Source organism: Oncorhynchus masou, chromosome 23, assembly GCF_036934945.1.
Source record: "Oncorhynchus masou masou isolate Uvic2021 chromosome 23, UVic_Omas_1.1, whole genome shotgun sequence".
NCBI lineage: Eukaryota > Metazoa > Chordata > Actinopteri > Salmoniformes > Salmonidae > Oncorhynchus > Oncorhynchus masou.
Genome location: NC_088234.1, coordinates 9,283,771 through 9,310,126, shown reverse-complemented (window position 1 = coordinate 9,310,126; position 26,356 = coordinate 9,283,771). Strand labels below are relative to the sequence as shown.

General features: G+C 45.6%; 1 protein-coding gene across 1 annotated transcript; it reads right to left on the bottom strand.

Annotated features, from left to right (window-relative positions):
- Positions 1-976: 976 nt before the first annotated feature.
- Positions 977-26,356, bottom strand: rcor2 (REST corepressor 2). Its single transcript, XM_064931071.1, is given in 15 exon segments — positions 977-1,446; positions 1,449-1,635; positions 1,721-1,938; positions 2,101-2,158; positions 2,941-3,018; positions 3,116-3,216; positions 12,566-12,701; positions 12,952-13,015; positions 14,712-14,836; positions 15,292-15,453; positions 17,247-17,299; positions 17,575-17,655; positions 17,766-17,822; positions 23,368-23,483; positions 26,298-26,356. Coding segments are annotated over 14 exon segments (1,620 nt in total). The 5' UTR covers position 23,483; positions 26,298-26,356; the 3' UTR covers positions 977-1,261.

The following is a 26,356-nucleotide window of genomic DNA, read 5'->3' as shown; positions in this document are numbered from 1 at the left end:
CGTTATAGCTCGATTTGAACATTTAAAAAAATGCAACGCTGCATATGTCAGGTTCAGAAATGTTTTTTTTATAATTTTTTTGTATTTTCACCCCAATTGGTAGTTACTTGTCTCATCACTTGCAACTCCCGTACCGACTCAGGAGAGGCGAAGGTCAAGAGCTGTGTATCCTCTTCCAAAACACAACCAAGCTGCACTGCTCCTTGCCACAATGCCCATCCAACCCTACGAGTATTTCAGCTTCACATGTTGTTCTCAGACACCTGTGAATTGTACAGTACTATCCCCTACATAGCACACAACTGTAACCAGAGCTAAATACAACTGCCATTTGAGACTTGGTTTTTTTTTTGTGTGCTTTTAATCAAAAACAGGTCTCTGTTCCACATCCACACTAGCATGCTACTTAGAATGGACAAATGCATGAACCTTGGGATTACAAATGCATCCTATTCCCTATATAGCGCACTACATTGGACCAGGACCTTGTAGGAATTTGGTCAAAATGGGCCGTCCGATCCAAAGTAGTGCACTATATATAGGGATGTCTACCTACTTAGAGATCACCTAACAAAAGACTGCTGGAGTCATAAGACCAACAACACGTGGATCTGGTAGAAGAGGGACGTCTTCCTGGTTCCCCTGTGGAATCATTAGTTCAGCACCTTGTAGTGTGGAACTGGAACCATGGGTGTGTTTTGCCAGAGTTCGTTCTGTTGTTTCCATGGAGACTGTGTGTGTGTGTGTGTGTGGGGGGGGGGGGGTTCTGTTGTCATGGCATCCATCACCACAATCCAGTGTATCTTTTCCTTCAGGGTTTTGGTATTCTGAAAGTTCTCTTCTTTGGGGAGGAGGGATGGGTGAAATACAGGGTCACCGTTGCCGTGGGTAACCAGTCGCATCTGTGCTGGTTGCTATGGAGACAGCCGCGAGGCATGTGTGGGCATGTCCTTCTATTTTCTGCTGAGGGGGGGGAGTACAGAAGGATGGATGACCCAAGCCTCAGATGGAAGTATGGTTATTCACAGGTTGTGCAGTTGGTTTATAAGTGTGAGTCAGAACTGAATGGAGTGACACAGAGGGGACTTAACGAGAGGCTTCTGAACCAAACAGACTGGTGGGGCTTAGAACTCAACTAACTACTGCATTCTGATTTCTATTGTTCCATCATAATGGATAAACACTCCCACTAGCAGCACAATCTACCCATCTGAGTATACAAGAGCCCCTCCCTAAATATACAAGAGTCCCCTCCTTTCTGTCAGTGAGAGTTGGTTTGCTCTACTTTGAGCCCTACCAGTGAGGGAGGCTGACCAGCGCCAGAGCAAGCAGGAGGAGAGGAGCGGAGGTTGTTTCCTAGTTCCCTACGGAGACTAGAGCTCCCCTGTTGGCCCGGAGCCACGACTGCAGGACGGATCAACGGGGGAGGGGGGTGATTGTGGGGGTTCGGGTCTGGAGGGGGCGGGTCTGGAGTGGGGGGGGCTGCCGGAGAAGGCTGGGGGGGGCAGAGGGGGGAGCCGGGCGCAGTAAGGGGGGAGGCTGGGAGAGGGAAGGAGGAGGGGTGTGGTTGTTGGATGAGGGGGGGGAGGGGGAGTTGGCGTCACCGCAGGGGGGAGTAATGTCTTCCAGCTTTATCTGGAAGGGAGGAGAAGGGGAGGGGTTAGATCAGCAACAAGACTTGTCAAACTTTCACCAAAACAAACCCTCACCCCCTCCTGACCTCTTCCTCCTCCGCTCCTCCCCTCTCTTCGTTTCTACTACGACTCCCACAAGGCCCCTGTGTGGAGGCTACGTCTTGTTCCGCCTGCCACTCCTTGACGACCTCGTCCAGATTGAATCGCCGTCGGTAACTAACGAAGAAGGAGCTCACCTGGGCCAGAGTTTTGTTACCGATTACCTCGGCAACCACCGCAAAGTCCTTACCATAGCGACGGATAGCTGAGGAGAGGAGAACAGGGTGTTTAAAGAGAAATATATGTTTCAGATCACAACATTGAAATTATCAAACTGTTTCTTCTGTGAGTTATATTTGCCAGAATACAAGAATTTCCTGTGTTAAAGAAAATGATTGAGTTGTATTTTGGGGGTGTGTTAACTCACCCTGCACCGCGAGCAGCTGTTCCTCAGTGGACCAACGAGAGTTCATCTTGGGAGCTGGCTGGAGAGAGAGGAGGAAGAGTTAGTTTATTTATAACCGTTTTCATTATGACCTAGACAACCAGGTGAGGGGAGTTCCTAACTAATCCATTATGACCTAGACAACCAGGTGAGGGGAGTTCCTAACTAATCCATTATGACCTAGACAACCAGGTGAGGGGAGTTCCTAACTAATCCATTATGACCTAGACAACCAGGTGAGGGAGTTCCTAACTAATCCATTATGACCTAGACAACCAGGTGAGGGGAGTTCCTAACTAATCCATTATGACCTAGACAACCAGGTGAGGGGAGTTCCGAACTAATCCATTATGACCTAGACAACCAGGTGAGGGGAGTTCCTAACTAATCCATTATGACCTAGACAACCAGGTGAGGGGAGTTCCGAACTAATCCATTATGACCTAGACAACCAGGTGAGGGGAGTTCCGAACTAATCCATTATGACCTAGACAACCAGGTGAGGGGAGTTCCTAACTAATCTATTATGACCTAGACAACCAGGTCAGGGTGTAGATCAGGGGTGTCAATTCTATCTTCAACGAGGTCCAGACAGCCGTACTGAAAATGTGTTCCATTTCCTTGCCGTCAAAATTCGTTTCGATTTGGTTCATAAAAATTTAAAAGGTTTTACTCTAATCACCCGCGGGCCGTATGTTTGACACCACTAGTATAGATGAAGGAACTTTAGGCCTATTGAGACACACCCCTGATGAAGAGAAGACCTACCTGGGTGTCTCCGGAAGACAGGGAAGAGGAAGTTAAAGAAGGAAATGCATGTACCCCTGTAGGACGCAGGCTGTCGATGCCCTCGTCTAGACAGTGTTTCATACTACTGTTGTTCTGCTTAATACTCTGGACCTGAGACAGGGAGAGACACAGAGAGAATCTATTACTCTATAAGTGATATCTGTGTGTGTGTGTGTGTGTGTGTGTGTGTGTGTGTGTGTTTGTATACCCGTCTCTTGAGTGACACCAGGTGTGTGTCGAGCTGTCTGCCAGAGCCATGGTGGTGATTGGCTGACACAGCCATGATGTCATCGGGGTTCAGATGCATGCCTTTACAGAGGAGAGAGTAGTATGTTAATAGACAGAGAGAGAGAGAGAGAGAGACCGAGAGAAACATTGACACTAACACTGGCATTGACCCCTCTTCCATTAGTGCATTCACTGTCAGACCACAGACACCCTTGTCAGATCACAGTCAGATCAACGTGTTTCTGAAGAAATTAACCGGCAATTATTCATTCAAAAAAACAGCCCAATAAACTCTACAACATAAACCAATCGTACAGATGGGCTCCAAACAGTGGAGAGATTCATTGAAACATTGAACTCAAATGAAATGATGAACTCTATACAGTTTTTCAATAACTCACGGTGCCAAAACAATAAAGATTGTGTCAATTCAGCTACTCAAAACATCAACTGCATATTCCAAAAAGCAGCACCGAAAGCAAATTTGAGAAAACCAAAGAAATGCAACATCAGAAGCAAAAATCAAAATGTTTCTGACAAATGGTTTGATAATGAATGTAAAACAATTAAAAAACACTTGAGACAAATGTCAAACAAAAAACATAAGCAGCAAAACAACCCAGAGCTACGATATGAATACTTTGAAACTCTGAAACAGTATAAACAAACACTGAAACGCAAGAAATTTAATTATACCAACAGGACACTTGATGAAATTGAAAACGCAATTGACCAAAATCCGTTCTGGGACATGTGGAACAATTTAAGCACAACAAAGCCACAAGAATTAGCAATACAAGATGTAGGAATTTGGAAAACTTATTTTGATAATATATACAAAAACATCCCACAAAAAGACTTACAACAGAACCAATTAGAAATTAAAGAAAAATTGAACATCCTTGAATCAGTCATTAAAAACAACCAAAATCCATTAGATTACCCAATAACCCAACAAGAACTAAATGAAAAGCTAAAATCTATTAAATCAAAGAAGGCATGTGGTCTAGACAACATCAGAAATGAAATGCTGAAAAACAGCACACCTGAGTTGCAAAATGCTGTGCTTAAATTGTTCAACATGGTTTTAACTTCTGGCTGCTTCCCTGATGTCTGGAACCAGGGGCTCATCAGACCCCAATAATTACTGGGGAATTTGCGTAAACAGTAACTTGGAAAAGATTTTCAAGAATTCAAACCTTTATTCAAGAAAAAAAATGTAATAAGTAAATGTCAAATTGGCTTTCTCCCTAACCATCGCACTACTGACCATATATACACCTTACACACACTAATTAATAAACACGTCCACCAAAAAAAAAAAGAGGGCAAAATCTTTGCTTTCTTTATTGAGACTTTAAAAAAGCATTTGATTCGATTTGGCACAAAGGGCTATTCTACAAAATTCTACAAAGTGGGCTTGGTGGTAAGGTATATGACTTAATAAAATGTATGTACACAGAAAACAAGTGTGCAATAACAATCAAAAACCAAAGAACATAATTTTTTTTCACAATGTCGAGGTGTGAGACAAGGCTGCAGTTTGAGTCCAAATCTTTTCAACATTTATATCAATGAATTAGCAGACATGTTGGACCAATCTCCAGCCCCAGGACTCACACTATTTGACACAGAGGTGAAATACCTGCTATATGCTGATGACTTGGTACTTCTATCACCAACCAAAGAAGGTCTTCAACAGAACATTAATATTCTGGAGCAATATTGCCATAATTGGGCCCTGGCAGTAAATTTCCAAAAAACTAAAATCATGATTTTCCAAAAAAAAAAAAAAGATGTCAGAAACACAAATATAAATTCACCCTGAACAACACCTTAATTGAACACCTACCTTGGTCTGACCATATCTGCATCGGGAAACTTTAATATGGCAGTGAATGCACTCAAAGAAAAAGCCCGCAGAGCAATGTATGCAATAAAAATGAAATTATTCAAAATCAACATCCCAATTAGAATTTGGACTAAAATATTTGACAGTGTAATCCTACCAATAGCTCTTTATGGAAGTGAGGTTTGGGGGCCACTCAATAAACTGGACTTTAAAATGTGGGACAAACATCCAATTGAAGCCCTACATGCAGAATTCTGTCGGAAAATCCTACAAGTCCAGAGAAATACACCAACTAATGCATGTAGGGCAGAATTGGGCCGTTTTCCAGTAATAATGAAAATACACAAAAGATCATTAAAATTTTGGCTACATCTGAATTCAAGTCCAAATTCAAGTCTGCAATTTAAATCACTTCAAACCCAAGAGCTGAGCCCAGAAACAAGCCCTCTCAGTCAGCTGGTGTTGGACCTCACCAACCAAGCTGACACCAGCACTGCTTCAAAAGAAAGAATTCCAATAAGCAAAATGATGAACCAATCAAAGGAATCATATTTACAACATCGGAAAAATGAAACAAAATCCCAAAGCTGACTAAATTGCTATCTGACCCTAAACAGAGAATATGAATTGTCTGATTATCTCTACTCTGTCAGAGATACGAAGCAGAGACAGATCCTTACCAAGTACAGGCAGTGACCACCGATTGGCAATAGAAACCGGCAGACATAAAAAGACATGGCTACCCAAAGAGGAGCGTGTATGTGGTCACTGCATAACAGGGGAGGTAGAGACAGAGATGCACTTTCTCCTTTACTGTGATGAATATTCCTCACAAAGAGATTCATTATTCACAGAAATGACTACACATATTCCAAATTTTTACAAATTGAACCCAGAGGAAAAACTAAGAATACTCATGGGCGAAGGAGCAATGGCTCCTCTTGCGGCCAAATATGTATTTTCCTGCCATAGCCTGAGGGACACTGAATAATAACATCTGCACAGTAAGCAGTAACTTACTAATTATTGCTATTATTGTTATTACTATTGCTGTTTATCATTCCAAATGTGGGTGGTAATGGTAGTGATAACAGTTTAGTGATGGTAGTAGTAGTCGTAGTAATGATGATTGTAGTTGTAGTACTGATATAAAAGGAGAAGATGACCGTTATTTAGTTATAAGTTAGTTATAGTTTCATTTTTCATAATTTGATTTTATATTTATTACATTTCTACTTTTGACTGTTACCATTTTGTTATTATTTTTGTATTTAATTTTGTATTATTATTATTATTATTTACTACCATTTTATATTTGCTATCATTTATAATTGTTGCTTTGGCAATATTGACAATGTTTTTCATGCCAATAAAGCAGCTTGAATTTGAGAGAGAGACCGAGAGACAGACAGAGACACAGAGAGAGAGAGAGAGAGAAAGACAGAGACACAGAGACAGACAGAGAGAGAGACAGAGAGAGAGAGAGAGAGAGACAGAGACAGAGAGAGACAGAGAGAGAGACAGAGAGAGAGAGAGAACATAACTTATATGTATTATACTCCGTCATGATTTTATTGGCAACTGCAAGGAGATATTTTATTATACGGATTAACAACATTTGCATAGAAGATTAAATCTCTTGTTTTATAAAAAAGTCTCTAAGTAATGAGGTCATGCACGAGGCAGAATATGGAATGTAGTGGAAACCAGACGGGAGGTGAGGGAGACCAAGAAGGGAATTCGTTTTTGGTGGTGAGGGAGACAAAGTGAATTAACAACGGGTTGTTGTTGTTTTTTTGCAGACAATCGGCATTGAAATCATCTTATTTTCTGTTAAAATTTGCCTATTATCACAAACAAAGCACTAGGGAAGTGAATTGATGTGAATTACAAAGCCATATTGAGGTCAAGACCCTTGAGGATTTAAAGACTCTCATACTTCGAACAGTTTCAAGAATTGCCTTCACGAAAGAGTTGCGACCTACATTTATGAGCACAAGGATCTCACTTGAGCAAGCTGCAGATGTTTGTGATGACACATAAAATTACCTTCACAAACAAAGCACCCCGTAGTTATCCCTATGCAAAAAGCAATTCAAATTAGTCAAAGATCGGCAGAAAACTTTTTTTTTTTTCGTATCCACTCTCCAGCCCATTGGGTCTCTGGTTGGGACTGGGAACACTCCAGCCCATTAGGTCTCTGGTTGGGACTGGGAACACTCCAGCCCATTAGGTCTCTGGTGGGGACTGGGAACACTCCAGCCCATTAGGTCTCTGGTTGGGACTGGGAACACTCCAGCCCATTAGGTCTCTGGTTGGGACTGGGAACACTCCAGCCCATTAGGTCTCTGGTGGGGACTGGGAACACTCCAGCCCATTAGGTCTCTGGTTGGGACTGGGAACACTCCAGCCCATTAGGTCTCTGGTTGGGACTGGGAACACTCCAGCCCATTAGGTCTCTGGTGGGGACTGGGAACACTCCAGCCCATTAGGTCTCTGGTGGGGAATGGGAACACTCCAGCCCATTAGGTCTCTGGTGGGGACTGGGAACACTCCAGCCCATTAGGTCTCTGGTGGGGACTGGGAACACTCCAGCCCATTAGGTCTCTGGTTGGGACTGGGAACACTCCAGCCCATTGGGTCTCTGGTGGGGACTGGGAACACTCCAGCCCATTAGGTCTCTGGTGGGGACTGGGAACACTCCAGCCCATTAGGTCTCTGGTGGGGACTGGGAACACTCTAGCCCATTAGGTCTCTGGTGGGGACTGGGAACACTCCAGCCCATTAGGTCTCTGGTGGGGACTGGGAACACTCTAGCCCATTAGGTCTCTGGTTGGGACTGGGAACACTCCAGCCCATTAGATCTCTGGTGGGGACTGGGAACACTCCGGCCCATTAGGTCTCTGGTGGGGAATGGGAACACTCCGGCCCATTAGGTCTCTGGTGGGGACTGGGAACACTCCAGCCCATTAGGTCTCTGGTGGGGACTGGGAACACTCCAGCCCATTAGGTCTCTGGTTGGGACTGGGAACACTCCAGCCCATTAGGTCTCTGGTGGGGACTGGGAACACTCCAGCCCATTAGGTCTCTGGTTGGGACTGGGAACACTCCAGCCCATTAGGTCTCTGGTGGGGACTGGGAACTCTCCAGCCCATTAGGTCTCTGGTGGGGACTGGTGTATCTCCTAAACAAGACTTTGGATCAGATGTGTATGAAACCTTTGTTTCAGATGGGTTTGTGTGTCTGCAGAGTAGCGATGCTGTTGAGCAGCCGGTGAAGATACTGCGAGACACCAGGGTGGCCCAATCCTTCATTTTGGATGGTGTTCTGCCTTTGACGCATCAGCAACTGGTTACAGTGTGTTAGTACGAGGAGAGGAAATGAGTTACATGAAGTTAATTTGTATAAATGTGGAACTCGAATCTGATCTTATTTCTGGTTCCGTCGTCATCGTGAGGCATAGCCTACCAGTGAAGGGGGTCTCATACATTTTGGGAAACGATTTGGCTGGAGGGAAGGTCGTGCCAAATCCTGTCGTTTGTAAGGAACTCAGATTAGAGGAACCTGATTGGGTTATCAGAAAAGTACCCTCGAGTGTTTCCACAGAATGCCGTCACGTGCTCTGTCTAAGAAAGTTTCCGGGAGCAAGTCTGGCGTTGAGGATGTCAGCGATCCCACCATGGTTGATCTGTCTGAGACGTTTATGGGCGATCATAAACCTCGCTAAGCTGGGCCATCCGAGTGGCGCAGCGGTCTAGCTCGAGGCTCACTATAGACCCGTGTTTGATCCCAGGCTGTGTCGCAGCCGGCCGCGACCAGGTGACCCATTAGGCGGCGCACAATTGGCCGGCATGTCCCTGTCCCATCACGCTCTAGCAAGTACGTGTGGCGGGCCGGGTGTATGCACACTGATCGCTTCTGCGGTCGCAAGATGTACGGTGTTTCCTCCGACACACTGGTGCTGCTCGCTTCTGGGTTAAGCGAGTCAAGAAGCAATGCGGCTTGGCGGAGATGTGTTGCCGAGTTCGGATGGTTCTCGACCTTTGCCTCTCCTGAGTCCGTCCGTTGCAGCAAGACTGTAACTACCAATTGGATATAGCGAAATCAGGGTGGGGGACTCCTGAGTTCATCTCCCCTTCGAAAACCCCAAAGGTGAGTGATTTTGTAGGACCGCTGAAAGAAGACCGGTTGACACTTTAATGTCCAGGAAACAGCCGATTGCTGAACAGAGTAATGACGAAGAGGCGTTTAATGAAGTTCGTGTGAGTTACTTTTGACGGAGATGGCGTTCTCACACCACTTCCTGGCAAGACAATTGGTCCAGTGTATCTCAAATTGCTGTTCCAATAACACTTCGACGGGAGATAACGAGTTTGGGTCATGATGGTAGTATGGCAGGCCATCTTTGGGTCAACAAGGCATGTGACCGTATCTTGCATAACTTCTTCTGACCTGGTCTGAAACAGGATGTTGTGGCTCACTGTAAATCCTGTGGCGTTTGCCAGCAGACGGGTAAACTGAACCAAGCTGTACCGGTTGCAACTTCGCTGCCTATTCCTACTTTTGACTAACCTTTCAGTAGGGTTCTGGTGGACTGTGTTGGTCCTTTGCCCAGAGTGAAGAGCGGTAACCAGTTTCTCTTTGCAACGGTTGGGTGTAGCAAGTTGTCCCTCTGGTGCCTACCGCCCAGAGGCTCTTGGGATATTTCATCAGACTTTGAGAGCACGAGGAAAGCCCAATACTCAACCGGTACAAGGTGTTTGGACATCAAGTCAGCAGAAAAACCTCACTGTGTCATGTCAACATGTTGAAACCGTACTTAAACCGCTACGATCGGGCGGCGAAGTCAGTGGAAACCGGTAGTGATGTTCTGCCTGTGGCCACTAGTGTCATCGTTGACGATAGTCTTCCTCAAGAGCACGAGGAACGGTTGCCCAATACTCAACCGGGGTGTAACTCAGAGATTCTAGAAATCCTTGATGTCGTCTTGGTAACATTGTTTCACTACTGTTAGAATATCAGGGTTTTACGCTCAGATGTGCCAACTCAGACAAATGTACTAGAGCATGACATTGACGTTGGGGCCTCGAGCCCAACAACATGCCTATCAACCGAACGCGGAAAAGGGAGAGAAGCTCCACAATGAGGTGGTAACTGTCCTCACGAGAGGAAAGTTACTATGGATGTTGCAGGAGTTTCCCCTTGAAATCAGACATGTCTGTGGTAAGGACAACTTGGTTGCTGATTGTCTTTAAGTCAATAAGTTTGGTGTTAAGCCAGTGTGGGTAGCTCTGGCTCACAATTTATTTTGACTGTACGTTTTTGCATTTATAGGAGCATACGTGAGTTTTTCCAAAACTTCAGAGTTAAGCAAACTATGTCCAAAAAAACAAAAAAAGGGTAAATAAGAAAAGATTGTGTTTTCCAAACAAACAAACAAAGCCCATACACATTTAAAAAATACATTTAAAAAATAAAAAGACACCATGTTTATATTGGAGACGGCAGTACATTTAAGCTGATTATGTTGTGAGGTGGTTGTTTCCTGTTGGTGATGAGCAAATTTGTCCAACAAAAATATAAAGAGGAAGATATTAAAGATTTTGGTTTTTCCATTTATGTTTTGAGGTTGTACTTTAGCACGTATGGGGGGCGTTTCACCTGTGCTGGTTGTCCATCTCGTTAGTGGGAAGGCATTTCACCTGTGCTGGTTGTCCATCTCGTTAGTGGGATGGCGTTTCACCTGTGCTGGTTGTCCATCTCGTTAGTGGGAAGGCGTTTCACCTGTGCTCTGGTTGTCCATCTCGTTAGTGGGAAGGCGTTTCACCTGTGCTGGTTGTCCATCTCGTTAGTGGGAAGGCGTTTCACCTGTGCTGGTTGTCCATCTCGTTAGTGGGATGGCGTTTCACCTGTGCTGGTTGTCCATCTCGTTAGTGGGAAGGCGTTTCACCTGTGCTGGTTGTCCATCTCGTTAGTGGGAAGGCGTTTCACCTGTGCTGGTTGTCCATCTCGTTAGTGGGAAGGCGTTTCACCTGTGCTGGTTGTCCATCTCGTTAGTGGGAAGGCGTTTCACCTGTGCTGGTTGTCCATCTCGTTAGTGGGAAGGCGTTTCACCTGTGCTGGTTGTCCATCTCGTTAGTGGGAAGGCGTTTCACCTGTGCTGGTTGTCCATCTCGTTAGTGGGAAGGCGTTTCACCTGTGCTGGTTGTCCATCTCGTTAGTGGGATGGCGTTTCACCTGTGCTGGTTGTCCATCTCGTTAGTGGGAAGGCGTTTCACCTGTGCTGGTTGTCCATCTCATTAGTGGGAAGGCGTTTCACCTGTGCTGGATGTCCATCTCGTTAGTGGGATGGCGTTTCACCTGTGCTGGTTGTCCATCTCGTTAGTGGGAAGGCGTTTCACCTGTGCTGATTGTCCATCTCGTTAGTGGGAAGGCGTTTCACCTGTGCTGGTTGTCCATCTCGTTAGTGGGAAGGCGTTTCACCTGTGCTGGTTGTCCATCTCATTAGTGGGAAGGCGTTTCACCTGTGCTGGATGTCCATCTCGTTAGTGGGATGGCGTTTCACCTGTGCTGGTTGTCCATCTCGTTAGTGGGAAGGCGTTTCACCTGTGCTGATTGTCCATCTCGTTAGTGGGAAGGCGTTTCACCTGTGCTGGTTGTCCATCTCGTTAGTGGGAAGGCATTTCACCTGTGCTGATTGTCCATCGTTAGTGGGAAGGCGTTTCACCTGTGCTGGTTGTCCATCTCGTTAGTGGGAAGGCGTTTCACCTGTGCTGGTTGTCCATCTCGTTAGTGGGAAGGCGTTTCACCTATGCTGGTTGTCCATCTCGTTAGTGGGAAGGCGTTTCACCTGTGCTGGTTGTCCATCTCGTTAGTGGGAAGGCGTTTCACCTGTGCTGGCCCAGTGCTCCAGTTGTCTTGGTAGATGTGGAAGGTTAACACCTTTAGTTGGCACTCCAATTTTAGATTTCTAGACAAACATTCCTTTATCTGTTCTTCCCTGTTTTTGTTTTCAGCTCCACCATTTTGTTTTGCTTCCTGTCTTTAAGTTTTCGTGTGGGCAAATTTAGTCGCTCTCTTGGTGAGTGTCTTTCAGGTGTCAGTTGTTACCCCCACCTCCTCCTTTTGGTTGTTGTTGTCAGTGACTCTTTGTTAGTACTCCCTTCTGTTTGAGTGAAAAAGCTTCAGCTGTAAGCTAGCGAGGAAAGTTAGCCTACAAAGCTAGCTGGAAGCTACCGGTACCTTCCTGCATCGTAAAGTTTTTCCAGCCTGTATGGACATTGTTAATTACTGTTCTCAAAACAGTTTCTACATGCCGTGTTGTATTATTCAAGGGTACATTTTGATGCAGCCGGGTGGCACTAGTAATGAATGACTAAGTGGACCAGGCACTCTGCTCTATAAAAAAGGGCTGCGCTGACAGACTTCAGTCTCTCGATCACGCAAGACATTTGACAGAAGTTGGAGTTCTGATCGTAACAAAAATTTCAGTGACGAACTTTTGTTTTTAAATTGAAAAAGTTTCGGTATACCATGCAACACATCTGGATAAAGAAACCCCGTGTGTGTATAAGGTACCTTTAGGTGGTCTCCGACGAGCTCTCAGCGGGTGGTGGCGGTACTGAGCCCCAACAGACTCTTTCCTCTGTGGGTTCGACCGGCCTGGCGCTCCCCTCTCTCCTCCAGAACCACTGGAGCTCTGCTGCTTCACTGTCTGGGGAGAGGGAGGGTCAGTACACAGACATTTAACTAGGCAAGTCAGTTAAGAACACTTTCTTATTTACAACGACGGCCAAACCCCCCCCTTGTGCGCTGTCCTATGGAACTCCCGCTGATGGCGGGTTGTGATACAGCCCGGAATCGAACCGGGGTCTGTAGTGACGCCTCTAGCACTGACATGCAGTGCCTTAGCCCACGGTGCCACTCAGGAGAAGAGTAACACTTCATTCTTCATTCATTCTCACCTCTTTCTTGGCGTCGATCTCAAAGTCGCTGTCGCTGCCCGGGTCTCCCTCTATCTCATCATTACTGAGGAAGGGAGGGATGGGGAGGAAGAGAAGGGGGATGAATAAGTGATTCATTTAGTACATTCTTACTTTCAATCTTTATCCCTTTCAAATCTCACTCTAACCCCCCCCCCCTCCCTGCCACAAATAGCAGGGTGGAGCACGCGCTCCAGCAGGTATATTTCACTGGTCATCCCCAAAGCCAATTCCTCCTTTGGCCGCCTTTCCTTCCAGTTCTCTGCTGCCAATGACTGGAACGAATTGCAAAAATCACTGAAGGTGGAGACTTATATCTCCCTCACTAACTTTAAGCACCAGCTGTCAGAGCAGCTAACTGATCGCTGCAGCTGTAAATAGTCCATCTGTAAATAGCCCATCTGTAAATAACTACCTCATCCCCATTTTTGTTTTGTTTTTTCTGCTCTTTTGCACACCAGTATTTCCACTTGCACATCCTCATTTGCACATCTATCACTCCAGTGTTAATTGTAATTACTTCGCCACTATTGGCCTATTGATTGCCTTACCTCCTTACTCCATTTGCACACACTGTATATAGAATTTTCTATTGTGTTATTGACTGTACATTTGTTTATTCCATGTGTAACTGTTGTTGTTTGTGTCGCACCGCACCTTGTTTATTTAACTAGTCAATGACGGCCAAACGCTGCCCTATTGAACTCCCGATGATGGCAGGTTGTGATACAGCCTGGAATCGAACCAGGGTCTGTAGTGACGCCTCTAGCACTGAGATGCAGTGCCTTAGACCTCTGCGCCACTCGGGAGCCCTTGTGTGCGTCGAATTGTGTTCCTTTTAAATGGCATAGAAGGCCCTTCTTGTTTCTTGCTTGTTCACAACTTAGTGGAAGTTACCTGTGGCGCTGATGTTTAGGTCGAGGTATATATTAGTTTGTGTCCTCTAGTCTCTCCCCTCCCCATGTCTCCCTCCTGTCCACCCCTTCCCCCCCTCCATTCCTTCCCCCTCTCCTCCTCACCCCCCTCCATTCCTTCCCCCTCACCCCCCTCCATTCCTTCCCCCTCACCCCCCTCCATTCCTTCCCCCTCATCCCCCTCCATTCCTTCCACCTCACCCCCCTCCATTCCTTCCACCTCCATTCCTTCCACCTCTCCTCCTCACCCCCCTCCATTCCTTCCCCCTCACCCCCTCCATTCCTTCCCCCTCTCCTCCTCACCCCCCTCCATTCCTTACCCCCTCTCCTCCATTCCTACCCCCTCTCCTCCATTCCTTACCCCCTCTCCTCCATTCCTTACCCCCTCTCCTCCTCCCCCTCCATTCCACACCCCCTCTCCTCCTTCCCCCTCCATTCCACCCCCTCCTCCTTACCCCTCTCCTCCTTACCCCTCTCCTCCTTACCCCCTCCATTCCACCCCCTCTCCTCCTTACCCCTCTCCTCCTTACCCCTCTCCTCCTCACCCCCTCCTCCTCCTCACCCCCTCCATTCCTTCCCCCTCTCCTCCTCACCCCCTCCATTCCTTCCCCCTCTCCTCCTCACCCCCTCCATTCCACCCCCTCTCCTCCTCACCCCTCCATTCCACCCCCTCTCTTCCTCACCCCCTCTCCTCCTCACCCCCTCCATTCCTTCCCCCTCTCCTCCTCACCCCCTCCATTCCTTCCCCCTCTCCTCCTCACCCCCTCCATTCCTTCCCCCTCTCCTCCTCACCCCCTCCATTCCTTCCCCCTCACCCCCTCTCCTCACCCATCCTCCTTGTCTGTCTTTCTGACCAGTCTTCTAGCCTGTCGGTCCATAACACTGGTTCTGGTCCTGGTCTTCTTCCAGCTGTAGTAGTACCGGACCAGGCCTGAGACCAGCTTATCAGGCAGCTACAGAGAGAGAGAGAGAGAGGGGACACACACACACACACACACACACACACACACAACACACACACACACACACACACACAGGGTTAAACAGGTTAAACAGTGTTTTCACAACGCTCCAGGGTTAAACAGTGTTTTCACAACGCTCCAGTGTAAACAGGGTTAAATAGTGTTTTCACAGCGCTACAGGGTTAAACAGTGTTTTCACAACGCTCCAGTGTTAAACAGTGTTTTCACAACGCTACAGTGTAAACAGGTTAAACAGTGTTTTCACAACGCTCCAGGTTAAACAGTGTTCACAACGCTAATGGGTTAAACAGTGTTTTCACAACGCTACAGTGTAAACAGGTTAAACAGTGTTTTCACAACGCTCCAGTATAAACAGTGTTCACAGCGCTCCAGGGTTAAACAGTGTTCACAGCGCTCCAGTGTCGCTCCCCGGTAAGTCTCCTCACCATCTGTTGTATACGATGGAAGCTCTTGCCATGGAAGCTGAAGGCCTGTTCAAACAGGACCTTGTCCTCTACGGTCCACTCCTCGGGAAAGGGAGTGAAGTTAGCCAGGTCAGCAAGGGAACACTCCACATCATGTTTATGCCACAGCAACATCCCCAGGGCCTGGACAGACAGAGAGAGCAGTGACATTTAGAGACAGGGCCTGGACAGACAGAGAGAGCAGTGACATTTAGACACAGGGCCTGGACAGACAGAGAGAGAGAGCAGTGACATTTAGAGACAGGGCCTGGACAGACAGACAGAGAGAGCAGTGACATTTAGACACAGGGCCTGGACAGACAGAGAGAGCAGTGACATTTAGAGACAGGACCTGGACAGACAGACAGAGAGAGCAGTGACATTTAGACACAGGGCCTGGACAGACAGAGAGAGCAGTGACATTTAGACACAGGGCCTGGACAGACAGAGAGAGCAGTGACATTTAGACACAGGGCCTGGACAGACAGAGAGAGCAGTGACATTTAGAGACAGGACCTGGACAGACAGACAGAGAGAGCAGTGACATTTAGACACAGGGCCTGGACAGACAGAGAGAGCAGTGACATTTAGACACAGGGCCTGGACAGACAGAGAGAGCAGTGACATTTAGAGACAGGGCCTGGACAGACAGAGAGAGAGCAGTGACATTTAGACACAGGGCCTGGACAGACAGAGAGAGCAGTGACATTTAGAGACAGGGCCTGGACAGACAGAGAGAGCAGTGACATTTAGAGACAGGGCCTGGACAGACAGAGAGAGAGAGAGCAGTGACATTTAGACACAGGGGAAGGGGACAGACTGGAGGATGAATACCCTATTCACTATATGGTGCATTATTTTGAACCAGAGCTCTGAGATAACTACACAGAACAGAAATATAAACGCAACATGGAAAGTGTTGGTCCCATGTTTGAGCTAAAATTAAAAGATCCCAGAAATGTCCATATGCACAAAATGCTTATTTCACTCAAAATTGTGAACAAATTTGTTTACATCCTTGTTAGTTAGCATTTCTACTTTGCCAAAATAATCCATCCACCTGACAGGTGTAGCATATCAAGAAGCTGATTAAAACAGCACAATCATTACACAGGTGCACCTTGTGCTGGGGGACAATAAAAGGAACATTTTGAAATTTGTTTGCTGACTCCAGGATTGTCCACCAGAGGTGTTGCCAGAGAATTGAATGTTAATTTCTCTACCATAAGCTGCCTCTGTCGTTTTAGAGAATTTGGCAGTGCGTCCAATCATAGAATTTGTATGGCGTCGTGCGGCCAAGCGGTTTGCTGATGGCCTCATTGTGAACAGAGTGCCCCATGGTGGCGGTGGAGTTATGGTATAAGCTACGGACAACGAACACAATTGCTTTTTTATCTTTGCCAGTTTCTATCGGCCGCCATCACCTCATGTTTCAGCAGGATAATACATAACCCCATATCGCAAGGATCTGGACACAATTCCTGGATGCTGAAAATGTCCCAGTTCTTCCATGGCCTGGAAACTCCCCGGACATGTCACCCATTAAGCATGTTTGGAATGCTCTGGATCAACAGCGTGTTCCAGTTCCCGCCAATATCCAGCAACTTCACACAGCCATTGGAGAGGAGTTGGGACAACATTCCACAGGCCACAATCAACATCCTGATTAACTCTATGCGAAGGAGATGTGTAGCGATGTATGAGGCTAATGGTGGTGACACCAGATACTGACTGGTTTTCTGATCCACACCCCTATCTGTGACCAACAGATGCATATCTGTATTCCCAGTCATGTGAAATTCATAGATTAGCACCTAATTATTGTTTATTTACTGATTTCCTAGTGAACTGTGAACTCAGTAAAATCTTTGAAAAGTTTTGTTTATATTTGTAGAGTATATTTACTGTTTGTATAAAGTTAGATTGATTGACTGTACCTGTTCCATGTTGTAGCCATGCTTCTCTTTAGCCATCAGAATATACTCATCCACTGGGGGGTGAGAGAGAGCAGAGAGTGAGCAGAGAGCAGAGAGAGAGTGAGAGCAGAGGGAGAGAGCAGAGAGAGCGACAGAGAGCCAGAGAGAGAGCAGAGCGAGAGAGAGTTGTTTTTCACTTTTGTTTATTATCTACATCACTTGCTTTGGCAATGTTAACATGTGTTTCCCATGCCAAAAAAAAGCCCTTAAATTGAATTGATAGGGAGAGCAGAGAGAGAGACAGCAGAGAATTTAAACTGTCAGCTAATAGTATAGTGTGTGTGTTTACACATGGCGTCAGAGATGAGACTGTTGGGGCACCACACCAGCATACTCCTCTGCTCCTTCTCATTGTAGCGGCTTGGAGTGTCTGTGCACACACACACACACACACGTCAGTCATACATTCCTTATTTTCACACACTCCATCTGTCACATACACAGCCAAATAATCAAATCCCCCTCTTCCCTCTCTGGTACCTGGGTTTAACTCGGGTATCTGTGCCTGGTAGTCTCCTCCCACTCGAATCATACTGTCTGTGGAGAGAGAGAAAAGAGGGATGATTAGAGGAAGACACCGCAGAGGAAGAGAGAGACATCAGCTGAGAGAGAACTAGCAATAAGCCCAGAGAGAGTTGGCAATAAGCTCAGAGAGAGAGAGAGTGTTAGCGATAAGCCCAGAGAGAGAGAGAGAGAGAGAGAGATAGCGATAAGCCCAGAGAGAGAGAGAGAGATAGCAATAAGCCCAGAGAGAGAGAGAGAGAGAGAGAGAGATAGTGATAAGCCCAGAGAGAGAGAGATAGCGATAAGCCCAGAGAGAGAGAGACCGAGATAGCGATAAACCCAGAGAGAGAGAGAGAGAGATAGTGATAAGCCCAGAGAGAGAGAGAGTTAGCGATAAGCCCAGAGAGAGAGAGAGAGAGTTAGCGATAAGCTCAGAGAGAGAGAGTTAGCGATAAGCTCAGAGAGAGAGTTAGCGATAAGCTCAGAGAGAGAGTTAGCGATAAGCTCAGAGAGAGAGTTAGCGATAAGCTCAGAGAGAGAGAGAGTTAGCGATAACCCCGGAGAGAGAGAGTCAGCGATAAGCCCGGAGAGAGAGAGTCAGCGATAAGCCCGGAGAGAGAGAGGATTAGCGATAAGCCCGGAGAGAGAGGATTAGCGATAAGCCCGGAGAGAGAGAGGATTAGCGATAAGCCCGGAGAGAGAGAGGATTAGCGATAAGCCCGGAGAGAGAGAGGATTAGCGATAAGCCCGGAGAGAGAGAGGATTAGCGATAAGCCCGGAGAGAGAGAGGATTAGCGATAAGCCCGGAGAGAGAGAGGATTAGCGATAAGCCCGGAGAGAGAGAGGATTAGCGATAAGCCCGGGAGAGAGAGGATTAGCGATAAGCCCGGAGAGAGAGAGGATTAGCGATAAGCCCAGAGAGAGAGAGGATTAGCGATAAACCCAGAGAGAGAGAGTATTAGCGATAAACCCAGAGAGAGAGTATTAGCGATAAACCCAGAGAGAGAGTATTAGCGATAAGCCCAGAGAGAGTATTAGCGATAAGCCCAGAGAGAGAGTATTAGCGATAACCCCAGAGAGAGAGAGTATTAGCGATAAACCCAGAGAGAGAGTGTATATAAAAGAAAGCTACTGTGAGATTGCAAAACGTTTAAAACCACGACTAGAGAGAGACTGTCAACGAATACAGCAAAGAGCTGCTGTTTAAACCCACGACTAGAGAGACTGTCAACGAATACAACAAAGAGCTGCTGTTTTTATGAGTGACTTGATGTTTAAAGTTCTTACTCAGTCCTGTCAACACTTTGTATTCAACACTTTTATAACCCATAAAACGCACGTTCTTCCTATTTCCACTCAGCGCCAGAACAAGCAGTGCAGCAGTAATGAATGAGTAGGAAAGTGTATCTATAGACGTTGTTGTTGTATAGACGTTGTTGTTGTTGTTGTTGTATAGACGTTGTTGTTGTTGTTGTATAGACGTTGTTGTTCTATAGACGTTGTTGTTGTTGTTGTTCTATAGACGTTGTTGTTGTTGTTCTATAGACATTGTTGTTGTTCTATAGACGTTGTTGTTGTTCTATAGACGTTGTTGTTGTTCTATAGACGTTGTTGTTGTTCTATAGACGTTGTTGTTGTTCTATAGACGTTGTTGTTCTTGTTGTTCTATAGACGTTGTTGTTCTTGTTGTTCTATAGACGTTGTTGTTCTTGTTGTTGTTGTTGTTCTATAGACGTTGTTGTTGTTGTTGTTAGTGAATTGGGTCTTTTTTAATATCAAGGACCTGCTGTTTTTGACTCTCTACCACACCTGCTGTCTCTTAACTCTGAATGCTCGGCTATGAAAAGCCAACTGACATTTACTCCTGAGGTGCTGACCTGTTGCACCCTCTACAAGCACTGTGATTATTATTTGACCCTGCTGGTCATTTATGAACATTTGAACATCTTGGCCATGTTCTGTTATAATCTCCACCCGGCACAGCCAGAAGAGGACTGGCCACCCCACATAGCCTGGTTCCTCTCTCGGTTCTGGAGTTTCTAGGGAGTTTTTCCTAGCCACTGTGCTTCTTCACCTGCATTGCTTGCTGTTTGGTGTTTTAGGCTGTTTTCTGTATAGCACTTTGATATATCAGCTTATGTAACAAGGACTTTATAAATATATTTGATTGATTGATTTCACTTTCTCAGGAGTGTTTGAATGAATGTTTACATGAGGCGGAAACAATGTGGTGTGACTCGAGTTTTGCCATCAGCTGGAAGACGGTGTCCATTTTTGGTCAGTTTCAGTGGAGGAAAGAGAGAGCGGCAGGATGTTGAGAGACGGACTCAGTCTGCTGCTCTCTCCCTCCGCTGAGACTGACCCTCAGTCTGCTGCTCTCTCCCCCCGCTGAGACTGACCCTCAGACTGCTGCTCTCTCCCTCTGCTGAGACTGACCCTCAGTCTGCTGCTCTCACCCTACACTGAGACTGACCCTCAGTCTGCTGCTCTCTCCCTCCGCTGAGACTGACCCTCAGTCTGCTGCTCTCACCCTACACTGAGACTGACCCTCAGTCTGCTGCTCTCACCCTACACTGAGACTGACCCTCAGTCTGCTGCTCTCTCCCTCTGCTGAGACTGACCCTCAGACTGCTGCTCTCTCCCCCCGCTGAGACTGACCCTCAGTCTGCTGCTCTCTCCCTCTGCTGAGACTGACCCTCAGTCTGCTGCTCTCTCCCTCTGCTGAGACTGACCCTCAGACTGCTGCTCTCTCCCCCCGCTGAGACTGACCCTCAGACTGCTTTCTCCCCCGCTGAGACTGACCTCAGTCTGCTGCTCTCTCCCTCTGCTGAGACTGACCCTCAGTCTGCTGCTCTCTCCTCTGCTGAGACTGACCCTCAGTCTGCTGCTCTCTCCCTCTGCTGAGACTGACCCTCAGACTGCTGGACTCTCCCCCGCTGAGACTGACCCTCAGTCTGCTGCTCTCTCCTCTGCTGAGACTGACCCTCAGTCTGCTGCTCTCTCCCCCGCTGAGACTGACCATCAGTCTGCTGCTCTCTCCCTCTGCTGAGACTGACCCTCAGTCTGCTGCTCTCTCCCCCGCTGAGACTGACCCTCAGTCTGCTGCTCTCTCCCCCCCGCTGAGACTGACCCTCAGTCTGCTGCTCTCTACCTCCGCTGAGACTGACCCTCAGTCTGCTTTCTTCCCCCGCTGAGACTGACCCTCAGTCTGCTTCTCTCCCCCGCTGAGACTGACCCTCAGTCTGGTGCTCTCTCCCTCTGCTGAGACTGACCCTCAGTCTGCTGCTCTCTCCTCCGCTGAGACTGACCCTCAGTCTGCTGCTCTCTCCCTCCGCTGAGACTGACCCTCAGTCTGCTGCTCTCTCCCCCCGCTGAGACTGACCCTCAGTCTGCTGCTCTCTCCCCCCGCTGAGACTGACCCTCAGTCTGCTGCTCTCTCCCTCCACTGAGACTGACCCTCAGTCTGCTGCTCTCTCCCTCCGCTGAGACTGACCCTCAGTCTGCTCTCTCCCTCCGCTGAGACTGACCCTCAGTCTGCTGCTCTCTCCCCCCGCTGAGACTGACCCTCAGTCTGCTGCTCTCTCCCTCTGCTGAGACTGACCCTCAGTCTGCTGCTCTCTCCCTCCGCTGAGACTGACCCTCAGTCTGCTGCTCTCTCCCCCGCTGAGACTGACCCTCAGTCTGCTGCTCTCTCCCTCCGCTGAGACCGACCCTCAGTCTGCTGCTCTCTCCCTCTGCTGAGACTGACCCTCAGATGCAGGCACCATCAGCCCAGTAAAATAAAAAAGGCACATGATTTAAAAATGTATGGATACTTAGCTGTGTTTCACAAGTAATACAACAACGGATCTATTACCGGTATGATCATATAGCCTACCTCAAATGTAGAAATATAAATTTTAAGAAAAGGCACAAACAACAATGCATTGGCAAGGCAATTCAAGCAAAGCCAATATGCAGCGATACTGTATTGGGCCTATAGCTTCCTTCCGGGTTTTTTTTAAAAGTCATGCTATTAAAATAAAAACATCTGAGCGGTAGATCTCAGCATTTTGACTCAAACTGATATTGACTCAGAAAAAGAAGATTGGTGACCACTGTTCTAGAGTTTTTCCCTGTTAACACCATCAACGTTTCCCTTTACTGTGGCAATTGTGATCGATTGAACACAATATTAGCCACTTTCAATGCAACATACCTGGGGGGGTGGGGGAGAAAAAAAACTTAAAAATATTTTGTTGTAGGATTCTATTGTATAGACATGCACTACTCAGCACAGACTCGTGCACCATAACCAATCAGAGCTGCAGTAGGCCCATATACGCATATAGACAATTACCATATATGGATCTGTGCCAGGCACTTTGAACTGGACTGTGTTTACAGCATGAGCGGTCGTAAGTAGATGCGCTTGTTTTGAGATCATAGTGAGGGCTGCATGTAGCCATGTGTGCACATTTTGTTCATATCCTTTGCTAGTTAGTGAGTTATTAGCCCAGTTATAGATCATTTGTAGTCAGCAATAGGGGAGTGATTGACTCCTACAAGAGCACAAAATGTATACATTTCTAGACATATTTCAAAAGCCAGCTTTTTTTGTCTTAAAGGGGCAGTGTTGTATTTTGAGATAGCTTACTCAAGCCAAAGTAGCCAATAGGTAATTTATCACATTCTCTGTAATAATGGTATGGGATTAATAATGAATTTTATTTTGTAAAGTGGTATCGAGTATCAAACAACATTTTCAGTCACCACCTTGTCAGAAGGACAAGTGGATAAACAGGTTCATGTCAAGCCCTGCATGTTATGGAATGTAGGCCTTCATTGAACAATGAATGATAGAACAGCTGTTTCCATGTTAACATGTTATGGGATGCATTTTCTCCATTGTGTTCGATTCCAGGCTGTATCACAACCGGTCGTGGTTGGACGTCCCACAGGGCGGCGCACAATTGGCCCAGCGTCGTCCGGGTTTGGCCGTCGGTAGGACGTCGTTGTAAATAAAGAATTTGTTCTTAACTGACTCGCAGAGTTAAATAAAAGCTTCAATAAAATAAAGACCACGCTGTTAGGCCTACATTATGATCAAATATCCTCGGTAACCTACACGGCCACTGTTAAACCCAGAACTTAATAAGGGTACAGCCTCAGTGTTCACGCTAAAGTTGTGCTAAAGTCGTTCTTTAAATGGAAGCAAACAGAACGAAATGGAGAGGGACTGTGTCTTTTGTCTGTTGTGAACTCTTCTGTGCTTTTGTTTGAGCGTGTGTTTTCCTGTCATTAACTGAGTAGGTGTGACGACGGTAAGAAAATGGCGAGAGAGTAGTGAGCACGATTACAAGCACACAATAATGAGATTTATTGTGGATAGTTAAGATGAATATAATAAAATGCTCTGAAAGAACAATTTCTCTAATAATCCTGTTGACATGGACACATCTGAAATCAGGCTGCCTGATGGGAATTATGATAAATGCAGAAAATCACCAATCAAAATAAACTTTATACCATGTTATTTTCTGCCCTTTTACCTGAATCTGACCTGTGTGTGTGTGTGTGTGTGTGTGTGTGTGTGTACCGTGAGCGTGCTCCTCATCGCTGCTGTCCTCCTCCGAGTGTTGGTTGTTTCCATTCGTTTTAGCCCTGCTCCTCGACAGAACGCCGCTCCCCGACCGCTCCATCACTGAGGGCATACTGCAACACACACACACACACACAGAGATAAAGCATAGGCCTACACATAATCTACACCAATCAGCACACACATTAACTCAACCCAGCAACAAAATACCAAACTTCCAAAGCCCTCAGTATAGCAGAGATTAACAATCTGTTTTCCACTAAGCACACGTACATGCACACTAATAATTCAATATTAAATTGATTATGGCAGTAGGCTGAGTACGACATCAGTCATGTGAAAACTTCACTCTCCTTAAAACAGCGGTAGATCATCATTTATGTAAGAATACTCTGGTTAAAACAAGTTTAAGAGCAATCTTTCAAAAAAAAAAGTTTTTTTTATTTCACCTTTATTTAACCAGGTAGGCAAGTTGAGAACAAGTTCTCATTTACAACTGTGACCTGGCCAAGATAAAGCAAAGCAGATCGACACATACAACGACACAGAGTTACACATGGAGCAAAACAAACATACAGTCAATAATACAGTATAAACAAGTCTATATACGATGTGAGCAAAGATGATGAGGACATGTAAACACCTTTTTTGAAGCAGAGCTCCGGCGCTGTGTATTTGATCTGTACATGTGCGAACAGCAGCAGTTCAAGACTCTCTCTCTCTCTTTAGTGCAAGTGAAGTGAGTTCGGGAATAACTGAAAGTATCTTAGTTTGAAATAGTTTTCACATACAAACTTTATCTGTCCGAACTCAGGATAAAATGTTCTTCCCAAAAATAACGTGGTCAGTGTGGTAGAGCGTTGATTTTGATTGGTGATTTTCTGCATTTATCATAATTCCCATCAGGCAGCCTGATTTCAGATGTGTCCATGTCAACAGGATTATTAGAGAAATTGTTGTTCTTGCAAAGCATTTAAACGTTTTTAAACAAATGATTATATTTAAAAATCAGACTATTCACAATCAATCACATTATTGTGTGCAATGTAACCGTGCTCACTACCGTCTCATTCTCATCAGCCTCTTACTGTCTGGTTATCAACCCCAACTCGTCATAACAGCAAAAATACACACACATACCAACCTGGTCTCAGAACATTTCATATTATTCTGTACGTAAATCCGAGACACTCCATTTAGCACGATATGTATCAATTTGTGGACGTCCATCACTCCTTTTCATATGTTACAAATTACAATTACACATATATATATATATATTACGAATTCTCAAAACGTAACATATGTTACAAATTTGCAATAAGTAGTTAGCAATGCTTATGCCTTAAGTAACCATCTTTTATGTAATCATACAAAAACGTCACACTAAATGGAACATCTCGGAGATTACGTACAGAATAATACTAAATTCTCTGAGACCAGGTTGCCAATACACACACTCAAACAAAAGCAATTTAGAGTTCACAACAGAAAAATAACACAGTTAATCCAGTATCTGGCTACACAACGAAGAGTCACATGTTCAACTATCAAGTGGGGAAACATCAAAACACACCACACACACACAGCCCATGCCAAACGATGTGTGTGTGATGTGAAGTAAGTTCTGTCTTGGGGGGAGGCGCGCGCTAACGTTCGTGCTGTGACACAAAAGACTAGACGGTCACCTCGGGACAAGACATCTTCCGGTTTCAAATGTTCCCGTTAAACCGACTTTTGTCGTTATACCGACCACAAGAGACGTGAAACGAACTCTACATACAGTTAGCAAATGAATAGAACAGTTGTACATTCAATAGCTGTACATTTCTTTGGTACATTTTGTCGGAAAAAATGGGTCTGTCAACAAGAGTCGAGTTCCACACAATGTATGCATCATCACAAAGTTCACTTAACTGTAACATCACGGCAAAACACAACACTTCAATGTTAGTACGTATGTTGTTGTTTTTTGTGATGATAACCTTTACAAGCCTAATTTAAGAAAATAATTTACTGTAATTATGATTAAAAACCACTCAAAGAAGATATTGCAGTAGTATAGTATTCGGCCTCATTCACAATGCTGTTGGCCTTTGTCTAGTTGCCTAATGCTGGTCCAAGCCACACAAACGGTGCCAGTCTGTGTGTAACATTAAACTCACACTTTTAGGTAGGACTGTAGACTAATCAAGGCAACAACAAACAAAAAAAGTTCATTTCATGGCAACAGATAAACTATGAACAAATATCAAAGTTATTTATCGATATCATTACTGTCCCACCGGTCGCCAAAGCCCGCCCCTTTCACTTTTTTTGTTGCAACTCGATTGATTGATTACATAGACCAGCCAACACATTTCTACAGGGTAGTAGCTAGCATCTACATTAGTTGCAATATAAACCTTTAGCAATCTTGCCTTAACTTTTAGACAGTGTAAAATATTAGCAAGAAACTGGCTGACTAGTTACTAAGCTATTTTCCCTAATATTAAATAATAACAGCTATTGGAAAGTAATTCATTTGGGACACTCACTAGTGTGAGTTGTACTGGACCAAAAACACATTAATATCAACCATTAGCTGTTTCCAGAAAAGTCTAGCATTGGAATCCCATCCTGGTAACTATTACCATGATGTTGCTTCTAGAAAGCCAGTTTACAATCCTTATTAATCAATTATACAGATATTATTTGGGGTTAAGTATCACTTCAACTCACAAATTACTAAATCTATTTTTTTTCTCGTATTCTCCAAAGGGGGGGGGGGATCTTTGTCACAATCTCTCATATTCTCACTCTTCCTCGACTCTCGCTCAAAACCACATCCAAATTAGACAAGTGACAAGAATACAACAACGTGTGTTCCCATAGAACCGGCTTAAAAAAAAAAAAAACATTTAATAAATAATGAAATCTTGTCCCACCTCCGTTCTCTCCTCCTTTCCTCTGCCCTCCGTTGATAATATATCTTTCAACTTTCAAT